General features: G+C 36.8%; 1 protein-coding gene across 8 annotated transcripts in view; it reads right to left on the bottom strand.

Moving 5' to 3' along the window:
• Nucleotides 1–14706, bottom strand: part of LOC129241111 (formin-J) — a 165250-nt gene that overhangs the window by 46261 nt on the left and 104283 nt on the right. For all 8 annotated transcript variants that reach the window (XM_054877281.1, XM_054877282.1, XM_054877283.1 and 5 more), the window contains one exon: nucleotides 12793–12952. In XM_054877281.1, the coding sequence (XP_054733256.1) occupies nucleotides 12793–12952 (160 nt within the window). The remainder of the gene's footprint in view (nucleotides 1–12792; nucleotides 12953–14706) is intronic.

Here is a 14706-nt window from a genome sequence, read left to right as displayed (position 1 = left end):
ACTCCAGACGGAGTGGGAGCGGGTATTTACTGCTCAAAACTAGGAATAAGGCAGCCTATCAAGCTGCCAGACCACAGCAGTATTTTCCAAGGGGAAGTTTTTGCTACATTAGAACAAGAAAGAACTCAACAATTAATATATACATGGATAGTCAAGCAGCAATAAGAGCAATAAGCTCATATTGTATTAAGTCCAAAAATGTTCGACGGAGCAGGGAGGCCATAGAAAGGCTAGCCGGAAACAGTAGGCTGCATATCTACTGGGTACCTGGTCACAAAGGCATTATGGGGAACGAAATAGTAGATGAGATAGCAAAAAGTGCTGTGAGACTACCATTTGAACAAGAGAACGACATACCAAAACCGTTAAACACAATATACAACGAGATGGACGACCACATGAAAAGGCAAGTGGAAGCTAGATGGACTAACCTGACCACATGCAAAACAGCAAAACGACAAAAAACTGACTCAATTCGTACTTACGCTCTCGCGAAAGGAATGCAGAACTATCATAGGTATGCTAACAGGTCACAATCTATTGGCTGCACATGCTTACAAGATAGGGATTGCTAACACGGACAAATGCAGAAAATGCAGAGAGGATGTTGAGGAGACTTTAAAACACCTTCTGTGCGTTTGGCCGGCATTATTAAAAACGCGACTAAGATGCCTGGGAGCCCCACTGTTTGAGGGTCTGGAAGACGTCTCAAAAGCGGAGCTCCCAGCCCTACTTAGATTCGCCAAAAGCGCTGACATCCTACATGATGTCTACTTTAGGTATTTATAGAGGTCGGTTTTCATCTGGTATCGCTAGGGACTTATTGCCAACCAGGCTGACCTAACCTTACCTAACCTAAAGGGAACTCAAAATTTCATCAATAAGTGACCTTAAGATTATTTTGCTCGAGAGATGGGGGAAAATATGATACTTGCCGAATTTCGTCGAAAATAGGGCCAGATGCCAAAAAAAATCCTGTTGGGATACTATAACAAATATTTATGATCATAAATTCTCAGACGCTGGTATATATATAAGTATATTGTTATACTTTTGTCACACTAAATGTAGAGAAGCATTGTGACTGATTATTTGAATGAATGATATTAAAATGACGCGCGTCAATTGACCAAAAACACCCCCACAAAACAACGTTTTTTTTTAATGAACCTAGCAATTATCAGTTCAACTGGGTGATTTCGGAGAAGTAAGGCGATCATTCACATCCATGAATACATACATAACAACAACAACAACAGAACACAGAAAAATGGAGCAAATGACACAGTGCAATAATCGGAGGCATACTTTGCTTCCGATAGGGTGGGGGGCGGCGGTCCCAAATGCAGTTCATGAACTTTGATCACAGTGCTCGCTTAAAAGCCGTTGCTTTGATTGAGCAACGTTTTCCATTCATATTGTATAGTCGTAGCCATATACTCGCATATGCACATTTATCAACATAGTTATTTTTATGTTGGAATGTCACCGCGCAAGCGCGTCGTTGAATGCGCAATGCCCAATGCACTAAATTTTCATTGTTTTTAATTAAAATAAATTGAGATGCGCCTGACAAATACTTAAGATAAAAAAAACCCCAGCGATGGATTCGTAAAAGTTTACTGCTCTTGCTCGACCTAAGACAAATGAAACGAAATAAAATAAATAAGGAAGTGCTAAATTCGGTTCGCACATTTTAGTAAAATTTAATTTAGGTTGACTGCTAATTTCTGGAATCAAATAAACTCACAGGCAATGACAGTTATAGCTTTGACAACGGACGGAAATTTAGTCTTAACACATACAAAGTGGGCGTGGTTTTCATTTGATCTCAATAATATTTATGTCGAATCTAAATGAAGCGGGAGCAAAAAAGTTGGCGTGAAACCGTCTATTTTTCAAAATTTTATTTGCATCGTATTTATTTTTTTGAGCTCATCTTTATTATTATTTTTTGGTTTCTGTATTTCTATTATCGTTATATGGGAGGTGGGTCTTGCTATTACACGATTTCACCAATTTTGAATACCAACCTACCTTGGGCAAAGATAGTTGTATGTGCACCGATTTTCATTGAAATATAAAGTAATATATTAATTTTTGCTCGAATTATAGTGCGTCGGACGGATTCACGGCCCCTCAGATCATTCTGAGCCTGTCGGTATATACATATACATCTACTAGTATATCAGCTGCGATTCCCTTGTATTGTTACATTCAACCGTTATGTGAACGAAATTATAATACCCTTGTGCTCAATTGTGCGCAGGTATAAAAATCGAAGCGAAAATAAAAAACTCAAATAAATACTTGTATGTATGTACAAATATAAAACTAAATCCTGGGCTTAACAAAACGGTAACCAGACGTTAGCAGCAAATGACAAAATTGAAAAATATGAGGTGGAAGCTGATAAATTTGTTCAATATTTACTTACAGACATACGTCCATAACTACTTGTACATACGAATACAGACATACGTGCTTGACTAAAGACATTTGCATGTGCTCGTATATGCCTTTACAAATTACACACCGATCGAAAAAAACTCGTGCCAAAGTTGCCGCTACAAATTCGAATAAATGCGAGTCAATAACTCATCAATTCACTCACCACTCCAGTGAAACAATATAAGCAGTGCAATGCTAAGCTTGAAAACGGCTAAATGTCAGGCTGATTGGTGGATTTTATCTAAGCACATTTAAATACCGACAAATAGCATTTTCCGCTTAAAGCAACTTGTGAAAAAAGTATGTGAATTTAAGCTGAACAAATAACGCTGCCGAGATTTAGAACACTCCTGAAATCGGGGCTATTGAACTGAACAAAAACCTCTTCCAAAGCCATGCGAAAACAATGCATGGTGTCTAACATAGACCTTGAAATTTGGTAGTTCAGGACTACGATTTTATGTTTCACTGACACATTTCATGCCATTCAAAATTTTCCTATCTTACAGAGTGCTTACAATACACAACTAAACAATTCTACAACTTAACTCAAGAAATGAAGATAAATACAGTTAAGTGCGTCTGTTCATTCGTTCATTAGGTTCGCTGTGAAACGGAAGCATCAGGAAGTAACAAAAATACGAGGAACCTTCTGAAACTGTCCGATCTGCAGAATTGATTCAACAAGTGCAAGCGATCATTGACGAGGAACCTTCAAAATCAGTGCGTGTCCTTGCATGGGAGGTTAATGTTTCTGAGGGTCTGATCCATCGAGTTGTCCATGAAGATTTTCGGTATAAATTTTACTTTATGCGCAGAAGACTATTTATGTCACGAGAACAGCGAGTTATCCGATCAAGAAAAGAACAAAGGAATTGCTTAGTCACTGGCTATTTGGTAGGCATTCCTCGAGACTAAGAGTTTTCTCCCATGAATATTGCAGAAGTTGCAGAAATGAGGAAGAGCAAGAAACAGTTGAGCACTTCCTTAGCAATTGTCCAGCCCTAGCTAACATCAGAGCAGGTTATCTAGGTAAATACTTTTTTAATTCTCTTACAGAGCTGTCTGGCGTGGGGTTGGGATCAATTTTACGTTTCATAAGAGCCACAACATGGTTCCACGAAGGAAGGTAAATGGGGTTCCCGTTCAGCACAGTTGTATCACAACGGACCTGTAAGGTCTAAGAGAGTTGGTCGTGTAGACCGACTACCACCATAACCTAACCTAACCTATCCGATCAAAACGCCTTCTAAATAAAATTAAGTTCACATCAAATTTCGAAATGGCAGCCTTGAGCAGTAAGATCTTCTATCGACGAACGAAAATTATACTTTATAGGTCGCTAAGCATGCCCGCCTTATTGTATAGCGCAAAATCGTGGGTAATGGACAACATCCAATGAGGCGGTCCTTTCAGTGCTCGAGAGAAAGATTCCGGGGATACTTTATGGATCTCCGCGCTTCGTCGAATGCAAATATCGTTGCAGCTGGAAGAATCAGCAGCATGAGCTTTAAAACAACACTCACAGATACAGATCCAGCGGCTATATTGGCGAACTCATGTCATACGAGAAAGAAGAATTTACTGGCTCGCCTTGTTGAACTTTGCCAAAATTGAGTAGAAGAAATGCTACGCCATTCAAACCCAAGATGTAGACTAGTTAATCATAGGTTTCAAACCTGTCGAAAAGAGTCACGAAGCCAAAGAGCTCCCTTATTTGAATAATTGACAAACTACAATATTTAAACGCTTAAATTTCGTTCGCCTAAGCTACAAACCTTACAATTTTCATTGGACTAATAATGGATTAGCGTTCTCAGATGTTTATAATCCCAAAAGCTACGACAAAGACAATACCTTTGCGTTGGTAAGACAATGTCAGTAGAGAAAAATATTTCTTACTTTTTTAAATGAGTATTGCAACTAAGTAGGTAGAACTTTTAATAATAACACATTAACATGTTTTACATGCACTCAAATGTATATCATAAATTAGAAAATTAAATTATGCTGGCGGCTACATTTGCACTCAGTCCGCAGATATTGATAATTTGCCATACATACCTAAGCACTAACATTTAAAAGTGTGCTGAATGAATTTGCATACTTTTCTCTCAACCTAACCCACCCATACTAAACACTTAACAATTTGTCAATTTATCATTATTTTTTAATTGTTTAATAATATACTTGTATTGCTTATGTGATAAATATTAAGATATTCACTTCGATTGTGTGCTTTGCATAAATTTACAATCGTGTATCGGAAAAGCTTTTATGAAATAAATTAAATTGCCTCAATAATTGTACGTATTGACAGTGAGATTACAAGCAATCACTATGAAAGACCGCTTGATTTTTAGCTGGTTAATTTTTACCTGGAGCAATGAGCAGATTGTTCCGTACTGACAAACTTGGCAACCAACGGAGAGGGATGGCGAGTTTACATTGTGTGCATTCACAAGTAGGGGTGAAATGATACCATGCAAATATCGATATTTTTACTTCGAAGTCGTATCGCAAGAAAGTATCGACACCTGAAAAATATGAGATCCAAAGGGGCGATACCTACTCGAATCGATACTTGTGGCTACGAAGATATTCCTTATGAACTAAGTTAAATTTTATTTTATCAGGTCTTCGAATAATGCAATTTAATATGAGTAATGCAGGAACTGAAAATAAATAAAACATTTTAACATAGGTTAACATTTATTAAATAGGTTAAGGTAGTTTATGTTGTAGCTGTTGTCCACTATGGGGCACATGCGTGCTTATAGCTCATTGTGCTGCTGTATGGGAAATTTGTCCTTATCTCTCCTAAAACTTATATGAACCCTTCAGAAGCTTTAGAAGGTCTCTAATTTCTACCGATCTGAGATCTTTCACTTCAAATAGCAGCGGAGAAAAAAGTCAGAAACAATTTTAGTTAATATGTATCAATTCCGAAATTATTTGGTATAGTACGAAAACTATTGAGTACTCACTTATTTTTATTCGTATCGTTTCATCCCCATTCAAACAGTTTGTTAAAAAATTAGCTCTACTTGTCGTTTTAATAGGCGCGTGATAGGTTTTTCTGATGACGAGGATTTCTTTTAGTCTCATAAATGATTTTTGCAATCATATTTTATTCAATAGATGTGATGTAGTATGAGCGTAAGATTTTGTTATTTTCCTCATTATCATTTCAAAAAACTGTACGTCTTGTATAAACCTGTCATCTTTGAGAAACGCATCGAGAAATAAACCCCAGCCTAGATTATTGAGGATTGCATATTGATTAGTCGAGCGAGCAGGATGGTGCAACTAGAGCGCCAATTAGAAACATCTCTATTTACGTCAGATATAATTACATTTTTTGTCGCCATTAGATTCAAATAAAATATTTATTTATTTAAATTTTAGGAATTAGAGCTCATCTCAAATAGATTACTATATACATAGTTTAGACTTAAAACTCTCACGAGAACTTGAGAATGCATCTAAATTTTTTCAAACTTGTTTAGTCTGCGTCAGACTACGTGCAATCGGGTCATTAATCATGAAATTGACCCAGTGATAGGTACATGAAACATGTCGCAGAATGTAAGATCCCGAGCAAGACAATTGAAAATAATTAGCTCAAGCCAGAAATGGCAATTGATAAGACTCAGAACTATATCTCACATAAACATAATCGATGAAATTTGTCTACGCTTTTGTAATCTCAGCAATGTCAATAGCAGGCACCTACTTTTATCATCAGGCATACTGAAATTCCAACGAAGAGAGTGAGTGGCATACCTAGTAAAGTATTTCCGGATCTTTTTTACTTTCAAGGTGGAATCAGGATAGATAGGAACCCAAACGAAGCTGTAATACTCAAGATACGACCTTATAAATGAAAATTATTAACTCTTAAGTGTGGAAGGGTCTCGGAATACATTTGCATTCTAGTTAGGAAGCCGACTCTAGACCTAGACTTAGTGATCATAAAATCTATATGTTTAGAAGAGGATATTTTCGAAGCAAAGATGGCATCCAGATAAATCTTTTCATAAATTTTAGTGAGAGTGGCAGTACTTAATCTGCAATGAGAGCATCACACTATGTCTGCAATTTGAAGTAAGTCTTTTTGAAGTTTATTGCAGTCAGACACATTTTTTATTCCCCTGTATATTTTGAGGTCATCTGCGTACATTAAACAACGTGATGTTGCGAAAACGTCCGGAATATCGTTTAACAAATATCAAGATGACTAACGGCTAGAAGTGGCCTTAACCGCATCAGAAATTATATTTTTTATATTATTAAAATTCCGTCCTACCAGCAAAATATAATATCAGCAATAGGAGTATGTTTGTCTCTGTGAAAGCAACACAGTTGCACAAGATGTGCTCGGTGGTTTCATTATCGTCCAGACATAGTCTACATTCTGTCACATTCCTAGTGAGAATTTTCGACAGATGGTAGTATAAGTAATAGGAAATAGGAAACTAGTAGGTTTTCTATCAGGTAAACCTACTAGTTTCCTCATGTCTACTTTACGCACGTTGTCTTGTGTGACTTCATAATAAATAAGTTTTTGAATATTCTCCCAACTATTTAAACTACATTTAGCTTCCGCCCAGTTAATACCACAGTATGGGTCTGGACCGTAAAAATCATCAATTTCATTACCTTTTATTCCAAAGAAACCCGGAAACCAGCAAGGTACAATTTTATTTGTTGTACTAAGTTTATTAAGATTGCTAAGGTATTCGCACACTAATTTAGATTCCACAGAATGCGAGGCTAGTGCTTTTAATGCAGTTTGACTGGCCGGGCATATAGTTATGTGTGAACCCTTGCTGCTCCTCATAAGATTTATGTTTTTATATTATGTTTTATTTGTTTTATTTTTCTTAAAAAAGTATGGTTAATGTTAAATTGGCCATTCCTATTTAAAAATATATATTTTTTTAGCTTTTTAAACGTTTTGAAAACGCTTAATTTTACTGAAAAATAAAGCACGAACAAAAGATAGAAAATTGCATTAATTTTAATCTGATATATCACTCGTTGAGGGATTCTCCAAATATTAGACACTTTTATGATCTACTATTTTTTCTTTAATTAAAAAAATTAATACCTCGAAAACTACAGGTTTTAGGACCGGCACCTGTGTCTTTTTCGTATTATGTGGAGAGAAGGAATCCTTTGGCTGGGCGATATACTCGCGCAGGGTTCAGTTAGTGGATTTTCATAAAGAATAAACATGTAAAAGAACAGGAGTGGGTTAAAGAATATATTCCTACATAGATTATTATTTTTTTTTTTGTGTAACTTACATTGCATTTTTTTAAACATATTTAATATGTGTGTACGTATGTTTTATAAATAATTCAGCCAATTTGTTCCTTTTTAAATAATATAGTAAGTATTCTTTAATTTGCATATTACTTTGCGTAACGCTACTTATTATTCAAACTTCATAGGTATTGTGCTAAATAACCAAAGAACCTTCTGAAACAAAGCGGTCTAACTGCCTTGTGTGGCGACAGGCGGTCGTTCGTTCGTTCGCCCATACCTATATGAGAAGGAGAAATTAATAAAAAAAAACAAGATTTTTAATTACCCTCCATATTTGGCTACTAAAGTAATAATAAAAAATATAAATTATATATTACATACATATATGTATGTATATACCTGCATACACATACAAAAGTACGTAAATGCACCAAATATGGTGAGCAAACGACTTTCACGACTGTCAACCTCTTTGTTCGATTTTATTTTATTTTCATTTATTTGTTTTTATTTTATTAAGTGTTTATTGTGCTCTTTGCCGTTTTACCATATAAATATCGAAATTTATATTCATTTTTATACAATATATACACACATACATATCTATTCATACATATATATTATGTATTTTTGTATTTCATACATATATGTATGTTTTTGAAAATTTTCTCAGGAGTAGAGCATGAATAGTTCAGTCGTGAAGCTTAAGTCATATTTGCGGCTCGCCAAGGATAATCCAACTTATAGTATTCATTTCGTCTCAGTTGGATGGAATTATCCATAAGGTAGGCTAAACTCATCGTTTTCTAATAATAGCAATATGCAAACAATTAAAAAATTTTTTTTTGTTGTAATCACATTCAAAATTAACAAAAAGGCTTGTCAATCATAATGAAATGTGCATTTCTTAGAATTATAAATAGTTGATAAAACGGAGCTGATGCTATTCACCAGAAAATACAAGCCTCCACCTATTAAGCTTCCAAGACTAAACAACCAGTGTCTTACTCTCTCATCGGAAGTCAAGTATCTTGGTGTAATACTTGACTCCAAGCTCCACTGGAAGCTGCACATTGAAAATCGAGTTAAGAAGGCCAATATTAGCCATCTACGTCTGTAAATCTATGTTCGGCAAAAAATGGGGTCTCAAGCCACATGTCGTACTTTGGATGTACAACTTAGTGGTTCTGCCAATTTTGACATATGGTTGCCTAGTTTGGTGGGTAGCTCTTCAGGAGAATTACAACACCACTAAACTAGAGAGAGTGAAGAGAACTGCATGTGTGGGCATCACTGGTGCTTACAGAACATGTCCCACTGCTGCACTCAACGATATTCTGCACTTACTTCCTGTGGATCTGCAAGTTAAATCCATTGCTACTCAGAGGGCCGTTAGGTTGAAGGAGATTGGCCTCTGGAGACAACTTCCTGTAGGACATAGTTACATCTTGAAGCAGATCTCCCCTTCCTTCTCTGTTCTTCGTACCGATCTCTCCATCCGCAAACTGGTTTTGAGGGTTGTGCTAGGGCTATCTTTCCGACCAGGCAGGATTGGAAGGAGGGGAGAGTCGGCATGGATATAGATATCTCTGTTCTTACTGACGGATCCAAGATGGATTCTGGAGTGGGAACGGGGGTTTACTCTAAATCAGCCAGCTTTTCGGTCAGAACCGGTTTCAGCTGTCCCCTTCTCAGACATCTGTGTCCCCTTGACCGTTGTTAAAGAGAAACTACACAATCGTACAAGTACGATTTCACAAGAGCGGTTAAATCGGACATTTTCATATTTATAGAGACTCAAACTCTTAAATATTTTACGAAAAATATCCAAAACAAGCGACGAGTTGAAATAAAATTAAGTTTTTTCTTTTATTTTCATGCGACTGAATGTCTTCATTTTTTCCATTGTGATTCGGATTTAATTTCGTTGTTCATTTAAAAAATATTTTGTTTTTGTACTATTGATTGCTTTGTTTAGAGTATTGAATAAAAATCTCATTTTAATTCACTAATTTTGTTTTTTGTTTTTGCAGATATAAAACTTCATTGGTGACATATAGTACTTGCGAAAAATCTTTTGAAAATAATTAATGCGCACATTTCCGCTCTTAGGCAATGCGATGCACGGGGTTAGGTAAAAAAAAAAAATTACCGTGCGTTGTTTATCACAGTGCCGTATAAGAGAAAGCAAATACAGCAAAAGATTTGTGGTGCTCTTTTAACTATGAGCTCACTTATCTTTGAGCGTTACCCCGGTTGAAATGCCAAAAAATTAGATGGTGAATTAATGGTGATCAAGGACCATAATTGTCAAAATTGTTGACCATAATGTCGAAAATAGTAACCTCCACGATGAATTGAATTCACGGTGGTGAAATAAATAAAAGGCCTGATTATGCTCCACTTCCACTTTGCCTTGAACTTTGTCTCCGCTAGAGCCATATTTTCCTCCCCTTAACTGAAAACAGGATGCATAACTATGGATCAATGCTTCAGTTCTTGCCATTAAGGTGTCTTATACGGGAAGAATACCAGGAGATACTACTGCACTAGCGTATTTGTACGGCGGCCGCCGTAGCCGAGGGGGATTGGTGCGTTACTTCCATTCGGAAGTACGGTTGCTCCTAGGCAGGCAATAGCAAACCTCCGAGTGTATTTCTGCCATGAAAGAGCTTCACATAAAAAATATTTGCCGTTCGGCAGGTCCCTGTAGGTCCCTCCATCTGTGGAACAACAACAAGACCCACACCACAAATAGGAGGAGGAGACTATCCAAACATACAAAAAAGGATGTAAGCGCCAATTACATACATATATATATGTATATAGCGCAGTTGGCTCTCTCTACATAGCAACCTTTGTATATAAAAATGCGCAAAATTTCTGCAATAGTGGAATCGGAAAGCCTTGACCGGAAACTTGATTGGTCGCTGCTCAACAAATTATACCGCATGATATCAGATACCACCGTAAGCCAATATTTTTGGCTGCATATCATTAAAAATGCATCCATGCTTTTAAATCTACAGATTTTGTCTAATTAGCGTATCTGCTGTATTGTTTGTGGTCACACTGCCTGCCTGCATGTCATCACTGAGCACTGGCCGTGTTAGAATTCAAGTTCAATTTCCGAAAAATTGTCATGCTTAAGTGATGCATTCATCTGTACATTATATGATTTATTTGCAACTGATATTTGGAAGCACATACAAGTACGAGGTGTCGCTATTAAATAACGAGATTGACTCTACATAGTATAGAAGAAGTACGTTCGAGTCAAACGCCAACGATCGCCGGCAAAAACTTTTTTAACATTTAATGTTGCATGTTCACAGTACGCACTGAATCCGGGATGAATCGAGTAATAGTTACGAAAAACCACGTAGCTACGTCGGCCGTCATTTGTCGCATATTTACCTCATAGTGCGCATGTGCAGGCGCTTATAGCCAGCGGCAACGATAATGGCTATGGCGGTGGCGATAACATCAACAAAGCTGCCGTTAGCTTGGTCAAGGCAACTGCTGACTTATTAACAGACCATCCATTCATTGAGAGGAATGGGTACACAAACACGTTTGCGTGTTTTTCAATGGTTAATTTTTCGGGCTCCGCCATATATTTTTTTATATTTTTTAAGGTGGGTCGCAAAACTGGTCGCTTGAACGGTTGCGGTTTTATTGACACCAACGTAATGAATGAATAATGAATGAAAAATATTTTTTTTATTTATCTATTTTTCAACTTGCTGTGATTCTGCACGGTCACACTTAAAAGTTGATTACACAAAAATAGTTGTAAACAGAATAGCAACAATTAAAACAGCAATGAACTTACAATAGAACTGATTTATCATTTTCATTGAGTACAGTTAAAATTTGGCAAAGTAATAAGAAGCCATGTATAAGTAGAATCTTCGATGTGCGGTTGGTATATAAGTATTATTTGGTTGGGGGAAAAATTAAAAAAACTTGCCTTAATAGAGTGTGGGCCGAAGTACATAGTTCTTGAGGTTCATGACCAAATTTGATACATTTTTTTAAGCAAGAGTATTTCTAACCTTTGCATACATATGTATAATATATTATGTGATATACACCTGTGTTCACAATAATAGTAGCGCAACATATTGCAAAGTTTTGTCTATTTATTTATTTCAATGTTTTCTTTTAAGATATGGTTATTTATTTCATAAGCAATGCGATAAATGACGCAGGGATTTATTGACAAGTTGTGGCAATTTATTTGTTTCTTACTTAAGCTTGAATGAAAATATAGTTATTGTGCAATACGAACCATATAAGTACATTCAAGTTCTAAACTTTGTGTAAATTAAAAAAAAAACGTTAATCAGAATATGTAGAAAAATTTAGAGTATTTTTTTCGCGGTCGAAAAATGTATTCCTTTTCTGCGAAGAATAAGTCTTATAAACAGGTCCGACAGTCGAAGTGTAACCACCTTCAGACCGCACGCGCAGCTATCGCATGGGCATCAGCTGTCAGTTGGCTAAATGAAAGTCCAGATTATTGTTTACAAGCGGAAGTATTTTGCCAAGAGTAAGCGCAAAAAAAGAAAATCAGGTTTCAAACGTTATATATTTTGGCTGGAAAATCACAACGGTTATATTTATTTGGCTGGAAAATCACAACCAGTGATTGTTGGTGAACTCGAGCACCTTAAAGTAAATAAAGCTTTTGTTTATCGCACCATTACTCGATCCAAAAGGCATGATCTCACACCAAAGCAGCAACAAGTCAGACTTGAGAGAGCGAAAGAGTTGCTTCGCTTGGCCGAAAGCGGTCAATTTCCGAAAATTGTGTTTACCTAAGTATTACATTATGTTTATAGTATAAGTAAGTTAGACTACACTGTTTGCCCCTTTCCATAACTTCCGCCTGGAGGCCCGTTAGAATACCAATAGTTATGTTAGTACTGGATTTGGGAAGTTATTATGTTATATGTTATTATACAATTATATTATTTTTATTCTATATTTTAGTATAATATAATTCTAAAATATTATGTTATATGTTTTTATAATATTATTTTTATTCTAAATTACACTCACCGATAAATTCATTGCGTATTCTAATACGATCTTGTAGATTTGATGCTGATATAATCACGCAATTGATGAATGCCAGTAAGGCAACTTGGTATTCAACATTGGACGTTTTTTCCAGTTCGTTTATGACGATTTTGAATCGATAACGCTCATTTTTGAGATTCTGTTTAAAGAAAATATTATAAAAAAATTATTTTAAAAAGTTCCACATATTACTTATGCTTATAATATATTATTGATTCATTCATATTCCATTTCGATTTTTCAAGTTTTTGGGCTGTGCCTTTGGGTTTTTTTAAACCACCCAGACGAAGAGAATAAAAAATGAATTATCAAAATCCGTCAAACCGTTCTCAAGTTGTTGCGAGACTAAACCTAGCCACTAACGTTCATCGAATCCGTCTCTTTTAGAGCTGTGTTAGCCAAGTCTTAGGCTTAACTTAGTTTTCGTAGAAGCATACGCTAGCCGCACTAGGAAAGAGCTACCAAAAATGACATTTTTTTGGAGATACTTAATGGGAATTCGTATTGAAACTTGCCTAATATCAGAAAAGAGAGTTGGCAGCATTGAATGTAGTGAGTTATGCTAGTTTTATAAGGTAACGAATCTTGGTTGTTGCTTTCACATGCAAATTTTTAGTCAAGCTAGCAGAGAAGTGGCGAATCGAAGACGGCTTACAAGATTGTTATTCAGCACGTCATCACGATTGCACCAGCGATATTTTTCATCGTCTCCTCATGGTTTACATTTGTACGAAGGATGCGTTTTTGCATCACACTTTCGGTAGCCTGGCTTTCTCATTTTAAATAGAAACTCATCAGTTACATGAGTTTCTGGTTGTTGTAGCATTTTATCAAGCCCTGCTAGTACGGGATAGCCACTGATCGTCATCGTTCATCTCATTTAACGATGAATTCAAGAAAAATGTTTCGACGGGTTGGAGAAGGGTGTTACGTGATTGGGTTTAAGGAAGCAAGTGATTAGGTGATTAGTATCATGAATGGTATCTTCACATCTGATTCGTAAGGCAGCTGAAGCTCTCGTCTGAGATAGGTGGTGGTTTGATTCCCCTGATGCCATTTGGGGGCCAGGAATTTAGGAAGGTGGTAAGAGACTTTCGATATTTGGTATCCCCACAAAACTAATACGGCTATGCAATATGACGTTGTTCAGCACCAGCAGCGCCGTCAGAATTGGGAAGGACCTCTCCGAGGTTTCAGACAGGGTGACTCGTTGTCACTCGAAGTCACACGATTCTTTAACCTGATGTTGGAGAGCATCGTACGAGCCGCAGAACTTAATCGCTCAGGCACAATATTTTATAAGAGCGTACAATTGTTGGCGTATGCCGATGATATTGTTATCATCGGCCTTAACAACCGCGCTGTTAGTTCTGCCTTCTCCGAACTGGATAAAGAGGCAAAGCGAATGGGTCTGGTGGTGAACGAGGACAAAACAAAGTACCTCCTGTCATCAAACAAACAGTCGGCGTACTCGCGTGTCGGCACCCACATCACTGTTGACAGTTATAATTTCGAGGTTGTAAAAGCCTTCGTTTATTTAGGAACCAGCATTAACACCGATAACAATGTCAGCCTTGAAATCCAACGCAGAATCTCTCTTGCCAACAAGTGCTACTTTGGACTAAGTAGGCAACTGAGCAGTAAAGTCCTCTCTCGATGAACAAAACTAACACTCTATAAGACTCTCATCATGCCCGTCCTAATGTATGACGCAGAAGCGTGGACGATGACAACATCAGATGAAGCTACGCTTGGAGTGTTTGAGAGAAAGATTTTGCGTAAGATTTTTGGACCTTTGCATGTTGGCAACGGGGAATATCGCAGGCGACGGAACGATAAGCTGTATGAGCTGGATACAAACGCTCCGGCTCTGAAAGTATTCGATGCGGTACC

This window comes from Anastrepha obliqua, chromosome 3, assembly GCF_027943255.1.
Source record: "Anastrepha obliqua isolate idAnaObli1 chromosome 3, idAnaObli1_1.0, whole genome shotgun sequence".
Lineage (NCBI taxonomy): Eukaryota > Metazoa > Arthropoda > Insecta > Diptera > Tephritidae > Anastrepha > Anastrepha obliqua.
This window is presented reverse-complemented; position numbering and strand designations above follow the sequence as displayed.